At 51.5% G+C, this 9,795-nt stretch overlaps 1 protein-coding gene across 5 annotated transcripts in view; it reads right to left on the bottom strand.

The window, feature by feature from the left end:
- Window positions 1-544: 544 nt before the first annotated feature.
- Window positions 545-9,795, bottom strand: part of LOC137611872 (transferrin receptor protein 1-like) — a 13,551-nt gene continuing 4,300 nt past the window's right edge. The window contains exons 1-18 of one of the 5 annotated variants that reach the window (XM_068340014.1): window positions 8,520-9,795; window positions 7,744-8,466; window positions 7,424-7,661; window positions 7,144-7,327; window positions 6,390-6,615; window positions 6,198-6,320; window positions 4,830-4,925; window positions 4,515-4,654; window positions 4,283-4,434; window positions 4,092-4,211; window positions 3,933-4,018; window positions 3,795-3,858; window positions 3,652-3,719; window positions 3,506-3,573; window positions 3,296-3,389; window positions 2,979-3,200; window positions 2,624-2,782; window positions 545-2,493 (exon numbers count right to left, since the gene is read on the bottom strand). The exon at window positions 8,520-9,795 is cut by the window's right edge and continues 520 nt beyond it. In XM_068340014.1, coding sequence (XP_068196115.1) covers window positions 2,251-2,493; window positions 2,624-2,782; window positions 2,979-3,200; window positions 3,296-3,389; window positions 3,506-3,573; window positions 3,652-3,719; window positions 3,795-3,858; window positions 3,933-4,018; window positions 4,092-4,211; window positions 4,283-4,434; window positions 4,515-4,654; window positions 4,830-4,925; window positions 6,198-6,320; window positions 6,390-6,615; window positions 7,144-7,327; window positions 7,424-7,661; window positions 7,744-7,776 — 2,316 coding nt within the window. In that variant the 5' untranslated portion in view covers window positions 7,777-8,466; window positions 8,520-9,795 and the 3' untranslated portion in view covers window positions 545-2,250. Of the gene's footprint in view, window positions 2,494-2,623; window positions 2,871-2,978; window positions 3,201-3,295; window positions 3,390-3,505; window positions 3,574-3,651; window positions 3,720-3,794; window positions 3,859-3,932; window positions 4,019-4,091; window positions 4,212-4,282; window positions 4,435-4,514; window positions 4,655-4,829; window positions 4,926-6,197; window positions 6,321-6,389; window positions 6,616-7,143; window positions 7,328-7,423; window positions 7,662-7,743 lie in introns of those variants that run through there. The other 4 variants (XM_068340015.1, XM_068340013.1, XM_068340012.1 and 1 more) reach the window with 4 other exon arrangements.

Here is a 9,795-nt window from a genome sequence, read left to right as displayed (position 1 = left end):
GTCCAGCTGCTGTTTCACCCAAGTTGTTTAAACTATCATTTACGTCTTGACAGGAAGAGCCTCTAATAATTTCCTGTTTGAAAAGAAAACTTTATTAATAGTCACACATGCAGACAGTCTGAAAGGCTGGAGCTGACATTAAAACTATTAGCATGGGGTTTATTTTGTCTCCATCTGGTGGAGGTCCGTCAGTAAAGGGGTGTCCTTGTTCGGGGGACGTCAAAAGGTGATAGTAATAAAAATAAATAAAACAGGACATCACATTAAGTTTGAAATGTTAGCTTCAAATCAAGATGTGTGCTATGACCATCTGCTGAGTGAAGCAGGCTGATAACTGATCTGATGTTAAATCTGCAAAGGGAAGTGAAAACAAACACTAATACTAGAGCACAGGTGATCGACATTAAACTCTGGTTTCATTGTGTAAATACCTGTTCCCTCTCTGGAGTATAAATACATTCAAACTTTTTATAGCTTATAATTGTGGAACTGTAGAAGTTTCAGACTAAACCCGGTGAATGCATAGAATCAGCAGGGACCAATGTGATGTAATGTGATTGTTTATTGCAGCAACATGAATGTTAAATTAATCAAAAGTTGTGTACAGTTAATGGAGGGCAGCTCATTGTAACAATCTCCAAACACGTCACAAATCTTAATGCTAAAAGTCAAATTTTGTAGACAAATTCCTCCATGTGAAAGTCAAGAAATGGAATTTAATGTAGAGCAAAAGATCAGATCAATTAAAAAACATCCAAAATTTGTGTTTTTCCACTGAGGAGTAACATCAGGTGGGTTTTAACGGAAATACTCCAAAACAAATCAGTGGTCACAACAACTACTTTAACAATTTTAATTTAAATCTGCTTTACACTGATTTTGTCTGTTTTTTTAAAATCTTTTCACACTTTTCACTCTTCCAACAGCTGTACCTAAAGTGTTTTATACCTGATATTTAAACCAGTAACATTTGATTCTTGCAGACAACAGGAACATAAAGAAATAGAACAAACTCGAAAAGAAAAGCCAAATATACATCCTCAAAAACCTGTAAGCAGAACCTCAAACGAAAAGGCACAAGGAAATAAACACCAATCAGCAGACAGCACAACAGGAAACAGGAAGCAGACACGCGAGGTTCTCAGACCTGACATGTCGGTTCCACATGAAGCCCCCAGAATGTTTGAAGGACAGATACGAGCGTGGGAACATCCCAGAAGCTTCAGAGACGAGGACGTTTGGCATCGCCAAGGCGTCGTATGTACAAAAATTATGGGAATCACTGCTCCCGATAATAAACCCACCCCTACAGTGAAAGATGGAGAGCTCTGCCTCCGATACGGACACACTGGTAGGCAAAAACTACCTTCTTCTTGGCATTATGGGAGACGCTGCTCCCGATAATGTGGTCAGGATGAGGTGTGCATGGACCGAGGGACCGGCGCCGGCGGGGGGCCGCTCCGCTAACGCACCGACCGGTTCGTCATCAAGGTGGTGTCAATTAACAAGAAAATTAATTCAATTATTAGAATTAAGTTGTGGTGGTGGTGAGCGGCGCCGGGGGGCCGTCAGTGGACATGAACACGCCCATCAGCAGATGCTGCTTTATTATTCCGACAGTATAACTGTCATAATTATGGGAGGCACTGCTCCCGATAATTACACATCATTTCTACAAAAGACAATAAAAAAATATTTATAGTGAACTCTGCCACTGATAAATAGACAATAAATAGACGTACGGTTTGTTTCAGTGTCGGGGTGACTCCCTTCAGACAGGAGGCGGATTAAACATCTGGATTAAACCTTAATCTGAGTGGAATTAGGGTCCTTTAACGCAGCCTGAATGTCTCAGACGGACGCAGGTTCCAGCGACCAATAGGAACACAGGGTGTGGCGTTTGAACGCGTGTTTTCCCATTATGCTGATGGTGTGCCGAGACCTCCGACCCCGTCATTCGAGGCTGTTTGAGGGAAGCACCAGGGATTAAACGCAGCGTTTCAGTCCCAAATAACGGAATTATTTCAATTGTTAATGAAGAATTCTTTTTTTTAAATTAAGGCAGATTGGGATTAGATTCGGGGTCACTGGTTGGATTAGTGTTGGTTACTGGTTGGGCGGGGTGTGATGCTGGAGCAGTGGAGCCGAGGGACGTTCTGATGAACGCTTTTGGTTCCACGTGTCCTAATTTCAAATTAAACGCTGGTTGATGGACGTTCACGCCTTGGGGGGGGGGCAGGAGCGGCGGGGTTACTTCTTAGAGCTGACCATCCAGATGTCCTCTGCCAGCGCGTTGGCCGAGGCCTGGATGGTCCAGGTCACCAGGGCGAACTGGTTGCGGAACAGGTCGGCGTCGGCCTCCGGGGCGCTCATCTTCAACCCCTCCAGGTGCTCCATCAGGCCCCTGAGGGTGTGGGGGCCCGAGCCCAGCAGAATGTGGCGGAACGGCGTGTCTCTGGGCGACACGTAGGGCGACAGGAAGTTCTTCTCCACCTGCAGGAACAACAGCGCCGGGGGGGGTGATTAGAGTAGCAATAACCATCAGCCCTGATGAAACGGGTCATGTGACACGAGGCGTGGGTTGAAGGGTTAAAGCTGGTGGGCGGGGCTGGGCCGGCCTTACCGTCATCATGCGGTCGTTGAGGATGCGACACATCTCGATGTCCTCCAGGTCGCTGTTCTGCACGTCGTCCATCAGCGCGCGGGAGGCGCGGCCGTAGGAGCCGGCGGCCGAGAACAACCACTGGACCGTCACGTCCTGGGGGAACAGCTGGGGCCGCAACTGGACACACGAGGGGGGGTTAGTGTCCCCGATGGAAGGGGTCACGCCGGCGGTCAAATCAGATGACTAAAACCAAACGTCTGCAGAGCTGGGGGTCAACAGGAGTTCAGCTCCTTTGTGATTCGTTATCTGGAGGTGTGGAGACGAGGCTCCGCCCCTGCGATAACCCAACAGCCAATCAGAGCGCGACACTCACCCTCCTGATCTCGTTGACCTTGGCGTTGACCTTGGCCACCTGGCTGGTGATGATCCAGTGGTACTTGGTGACATCGATGCGCAGCAGCCGGTCGTGCACCAGCCTCAGGACCACGTGACCAGCGAAGCGGGCGGCGGCCTGGGCCAGCTGAGGAACCTGATTGGACGTGGCGGCGTTCAGCTTCTCCCGAGTGTCCTGCATGGTGCCGAAGTACGGGTACTCCTGGTGGGAGGGGGTGGAACAGTTTGGAAACACGCACCCAACCAAACGCCGTGATGTCACGGATAGCCGTCCAATAGGAAAGCAGGACGACTTACTGAAGAACCAGAAGTGAATCGAAACGAGACGGAGGGAATTCCAGAGAAGGTGAGGAAGGGATATGCGGTGTCATCCAACCGGAGAGGCTCCAACCTGGGGGGGTCAACACCAGAGATGAAGGGTCAAAGGTCAAACACGAGCGTGATGCTGCACGGAGGCGTCGCCAGAGGGAAACGCCTGAACGGCGCCGGCGGCCTGCTGACACTCACATGTTGGTTTGCCAGCTGCCTTTTCCAAACTGGGACAGCAGAGACGGGCCCTGATTGGACGTGCTCACCTGGAGAGGACAACCAGTCACCATCAGGCCGACAGGATGGGAGGCGGGGCTACATTTACCTCCACCTGATGGACTTACCTTGGCCAGGGCGTTCTCGATCAGGCTGTACAGCAGCGGACTCCCAGAGACTTTGAACCCATTCAGACCTGAACACAAGAGTCCAGTCAGTCGTTATGGAGGTGTGAACATTTACTGGTGTAACTCAGCCGACTGGTGAACACCTGACACGACTCCGTCCAGATCCACGTAGGTGAAGGCTTTGGTGCTCAGAGAGGAGAGGTAACCCTGGATGGACAGACAAACACAACCTGAGCTCCAGCGGGGGGGGGTCCAGGATGGCTGTGGGGTGTAACGCTCACCTCCAGCCACTCGGTGGCGCCAACGCTCCCGTATTCTCCAGCGCTCCAGCTGGCGAACACGATGCTCCTCCTGGGCTTGAATCCGTCTGAGCAGGAGAGGTCGCCGTGGTTACACCCACATTCTGGTCACGCTAACAGCTAGCGGCGGCTAACACTCACCCCGCCCCTTCATGTCGGCGATGGCGCGGGCCAGCTCCACCAGGACGCTGGTGCCCACGGTGGACTTAGCGAAGCCCGGACCCCAGGCGTCCCTCTGGGCGCCAATGACCACGTAGCGATCTGCGATGACATCACAGTCAGCCCCGCCCCCACGTCCCGATCGCCCCACCCCCCAACCCGAACCCGCCCACCTTTATCCACGAAGCCCTCCAGCACGCCGAACACGTTGTGGATCTTCTTCTCGGTCAGGACGTTGTTCACCTCCAGGGTCACCAGGTCGTCCACGCCCCCCAGCTGGTGGATGCCCCCCCACTTCTCAGGCTCAGCCGGACCCCCCAGCTGCCTGTGGGCACACACATAGCACAGGAACGCCGGGTGAGCCAACGCGGCTACCGGGGAGGGTAGTCTGGAGGCGGGGCTGACCTGAGGATGCCCGTCGCCACGCGAGCAGGGACGGTCTGAGCCGGGATGGGGGGCAGGCCCGACGACTGGATGGGGGGGAACTGGGTGTGGTTGAAGGATGGGAAGCCGGGGGTGTAGGGGTCCCCTGAGCCCAGGTGGACCTGTGGGTGGGGAAAATTAAGGTATTAGCTTCAACCAGCTAGCACAGCGGCTACAATGCTACTTCCTGGAGGCTTCAGAGCTCCGAACCATGTGTCAAACTGACGGCCCGGGGGCCGAATGTGGCCCTCTACATCATCTCACATGGCCCTCGTTTCAGGAGCGTGTGGGACTCACGTGTCCAAACAGCTGGGTGGTGTCTGCAAACGCGAAGTCCTCAGGGTCGGGGTAGATCAGCACGGCCGTGGCGTTCATTTTAGCCGCGTTAGCTACCTGTGGGTTACAGGAAACAGCCAGGTGTCAACACTCACAACACGCTCGCTTTAAATACTTTAAATAATCACCACCCTGGAAGGCTCCGGTATGTTTTCGTCACGTGATTTACATGCGTGATTCTGTCTTATTAAAATCGGCCAAACAGCAACACAGCGTCTGCGTGTTTTACACGCCGCAGTGATGTGACCTGCTGATGGGTGGCGCTCCACAAATACAGGTCAATCGATTGATTATCAATATCAACAAAAGTTGGAGAAAAACCAAGAGACAAAAAACAGTCAACAGATATTACTACAAGTATTACTACAGATATTACTGCAGGTATTACTGCAGATATTACTGCAGGTATTACTGCAGATATTACTACAGATATTACTGCAGATATTACTACAGGTATTACTGCAGGTATTACTGCAGGTATTACTGCAGGTATTACTGCAGGTATTACTGCAGGTATTACTACAGATATTACTGCAGGTATTACTACAGGTATTACTACAGGTATTACAGGTATCACTACAGATATCACTACAGGTATTACTGCAGGTATTACTACAGGTATTACTACAGGTATTACTGCAGGTATTACTGCAGGTATTACTGCAGGTATTACTGCAGGTATTACTACAGATATTACTGCAGGTATTACTACAGGTATTACTACAGGTATTACAGGTATCACTACAGATATCACTACAGGTATTACTGCAGGTATTACTACAGGTATTACTGCAGGTATTACTACAGGTATTACTGCAGGTATTACTGCAGGTATTACTGCAGGTATTACTGCAGGTATTACTACAGATATTACTACAGGTACTACTACAGGTACTACTACAGGTATTACTACAGCTATTACTACAGCTATTACTACAGGTATTACTACAGGTATTACTACAGGTATTACTACAGGTATTACTTTTTAAAAAACTTTGCTCCATCTTTTATTTTTCAAACTTTTTTATAAATGACTACCAGGTTTAAACATTGATAAAATTAATGTATAATTGTACTCTTTTTTCTTTTTCCTTAAAGTTCTGATGTTATTAATGAAACCATTTAAACTAACAGTTTGTTTAGTTTTTATATTGATCTATTGGTTAAACCCCATCCTTGCGCTGCTTCTACCGTATGTTCTGTTATTACTGTTGGGATGTATAAAGTCATGTTGGGATGCACACATTGTTCTTGAAGCGTATCCCAGGATGCACTGCTTCTTGGAGGAAACATGAACTCTGCTGAAAGGACAAACTAGACGCCGCCCACCTTCTCAGCGAAGGTGATCCTCCCGGCTCGCAGCAGCACCACCCTCCCGCTGGCGTGGATGTTCTTGTCCCTCAGCGTGCTGAAGTCTTCCTCCTGGCCATAGTGGGCGTACAGGACGGCGCCCTGCACCAGAGAACACGTTTACCCCCGGGTCACAGAGAGAGACGCCCCGACCCGGTCCGGGTCTGTTACCGATACGGTTCCGGTCCCGCTGTAGGACAGGAAGCCCTCCAGACGCTCCTCGCTCTGGTCCCTGAAGCGGATCTTGTTGGAACCGGACGCCGGCGGGTCCTGGACCTTCACGAAGTGCTGGTCGGTCCAGGTCTTCATGCCCAGCCCGCTGAACAGATCCATCACCCGGTTGGCCAGGGACTCGTCGCCCGGTGACCCGGCCTGGTGGGCGTCACTGGAGAAGTCCCTGAGAGAGACGGGAAGAGAGAGAGACGGGCGTGAAGAACAGGACGCGTCGGTTGTAGCGGGTCGGGTTCTAGTCTGATTCTAGTCAGGTTGTAGTCGGGTTCTGGTCGGGTGCTAGTCCGACTCTAGTCCGATTCTAGCCGGGTTCTAGCAGGTCGGGTTCTAGTTTGGTTCCAGTCTGGTTCCAGTCGGGTTCTAGTCGGGTTCCAGTCGGGTTCCAGTCGGGTTCTAGTCGTGTTCCAGTCGGGTTCCAGTCGGGTTCCAGTCGAGTTCCAGTCGAGTTCCAGTCGGGTTCTAGTTGTGTTCCAGTCGGGTTCCAGTCGGGTTCCAGTCGGGTTCCAGTCGGGTTCCAGTCGGGTTCCAGTCGGGTTCTAGTCGTGTTCCAGTCGTGATCTAGTCGGGTTCTAGTCGTGTTCCAGTCGTGTTCCAGTCGGGTTCTAGTCGTGTTCCAGTCGGGTTCTAGTCGGGTTCCAGTCGGGTTCTAGTCGTGTTCCAGTCGGGTTCCAGCCGGGTTCCAGCCGGGTCTCACCTGAAGGCAGCCTCAAACTTGTCGTTGGAGAACTTCTCGTTGAGGAACTTCATCACATCCTCCCAGTCCATCAGGGGGGCGGCGCCCGTCTCGTGGGGGAGGGGCTCTTGGAACGGCAGGACGGTGGATTTACACAGAGGCTCCTCCCTCTTCTTCTGGTAAACCACGTAGCCAATGAGAAAGCCTGGAAGCAGCAGTCAATTTAAAAAGAGGAAGTACAGACGTAGTGGTCCTCTGACCCCCCCCAGGGACACCCCAGGGGAAAGGACCCCCCTCTCACCAATGATGAAGATGAGGAGCGTGCCCACCGCCATGAAGCACAGACTTCTGGGGGAGCGGCCCAGCTTGTGCGTCACGTAGGCGTTGCGGTTGGAGTTGTGGTTGAGGTGCCCCCCCACGCCGTTGCCCCCCACCTCCTCGTCCACGTCGGACGACAGCTTCATCTCCACCTGGCTGCTGTCGCCCTCCATGTTCTGGGTCAGGTTGAAGCGGGTGTAGCAGTGGGGCTCCCCGTTAAACTGGGGGGGCGGAGCAAAGGTCAGCTGACCGTTTGATAAACGACTGGTTACTGAGAGGTCACATGACCAGTTCTGTACTCACGATTTTGGATATTGTTGAGCGTGCCTGGTCCATCGCTGCTTCACACGAGTCTGAGGAGGAAACACACCGTCAGGAGAAACCCACACCAGAACCCCACGCCGTCAGGAGAAACCCACACCAGAACCCCACTGGGGTAAGACCAACAGGAGGGGCAAACAACGCCAGGGTTCCACGAAACAGAGCAACGGGACCTGAAACTCGACCCTCGTGCATGTTTTCCTCTCACCGGCAGAGGTCAGAGGTCAGAGGTCTGTGTGTGAGACCCTCCTCAGGGGAGGGGCTTGCTCTGCAGGTGCTGCAGCTACAGGAAGCCAGATGGGTCATGTGACCTGTGTCATCAGGACAGTTCTATTGATTCAGTGACATCTGATCGGCAGCTCTTCGGTTGTTCCTGACCGCTGGATCACCTCTACGTAACCACGGCGATGATTGTAACCGAGCTCACACGTGTTCACACGTTCTGACCCACGGTCTGACAGGACGTTGGTGTTGGTTCAATGGTTACCTGAACGACCTGAACAAAGCAGCTGGGGTCCTTATTCCTGTTGGTGCTTTGTTCCATTACGTATAGAGACAAATGAAGCGTGAAGGAAATTTTAATTAACAGCTAAACGTCACCTGGTTTCCACGGCAACACACGGAATAATGAAACATTACAACACAAGCCAACAGGAAACGAGCGATTCAAACGCTCCCGGAGCGTCATTCAGCTCTAGTTCACCCCTAGTGCACCTCTAGTTCACCCCTAGTTCACCTCTAGTTCACCCCTAGTTCACCTAGTTCACCTCTAGTGCACCTCTAGTTCACCCCTAGTTCACCTCTAGTTCACCCCTAGTTCACCTAGTTCACCTCTAGTGCACCTCTAGTTCACCTCTAGTGCACCTCTAGTTCACCTCTAGTGCACCTCTAGTTCACCTCTAGTGCACCTCTAGCTCACCCCTAGTTCACCTCTAGTGCACCTCTAGTTCACCCCTAGTTCACCTCTAGTGCACCTCTAGTTCACCCCTAGTTCACCTCTAGTGCACCTCTAGTTCACCCCTAGTTCACCTCTAGTGCACCTCTAGTTCACCCCTAGTTCACCTCTAGTGCACCTCTAGTTCACCTCTAGTTCACCCCTAGTTCACCTCTAGTGCACCTCTGGTTCACCTCTAGTGCACCCTTAGTGCACACCTAGTGCACCCCTAGTTCACCTCTAGTGCACCTCTAGTTCACCCCTAGTTCACCTCTAGTGCACCTCTAGTTCACCCCTAGTTCACCTCTAGTTCACCCCTAGTTCACCTCTAGTGCACCTCTGGTTCACCTCTAGTGCACCCTTAGTGCACACCTAGTGCACCCCTAGTTCACCTCTACTGCACCTCTAGTTCACCCCTAGTTCACCTCTAGTGCACCTCTAGTTCACCCCTAGTTCACCTCTAGTTCACCCCTAGTTCACCTCTAGTGCACCTCTGGTTCACCTCTAGTGCACCCTTAGTGCACACCTAGTGCACCCCTAGTTCACCTCTACTGCACCTCTACTGCACCCCTAGTTCACCCCTAGTTCATGTCTACTTCAAGTTCACTTTTAGTTGACATATAGTTCACTTCTTGTTCACATCTAGCACACATGTAGCACACATGTAGCACACATGTAGCACACATCTAGCACACATCTAGCACACATGTAGCACACATGTAGCACACATGTAGCACACATCTAGCACACATGTAGCTCACAGGTCTCCAAATGAGTGACATTGTGAAGCGGCGCCGGACCCACATGACACGCAAGTCCTCCACAAAGACGTTTCCATGACAACCGAAGATTTAACACAAATTAAACCTTGACTTCGTGTTCACTTCTTTAACCCTGACACACTAATCCCACTGGTGGACTGGATCATCTGACTGAGGAGCCGTGACCTGTGACCCCACCCCTCACAGATAAAGAACCTATCAAACCACCCCGTCTTATCAGCCCCAGACGGAATCCAGCCCTGAACCGGGGGGGGGTCCTTAAGGGTTGAACCAGCAGAGACTCTGTCCTGAATGAAACAAGGTCGTTTAATCTCAGAC

The sequence above is a fragment of the Antennarius striatus genome, chromosome 18, assembly GCF_040054535.1.
Source record: "Antennarius striatus isolate MH-2024 chromosome 18, ASM4005453v1, whole genome shotgun sequence".
Classification (NCBI taxonomy): Eukaryota; Metazoa; Chordata; class Actinopteri; order Lophiiformes; family Antennariidae; genus Antennarius; species Antennarius striatus.
The sequence above is the reverse complement of the archived record's forward strand: the minus strand, read 5'-3'. Positions and strand labels throughout refer to the sequence as shown.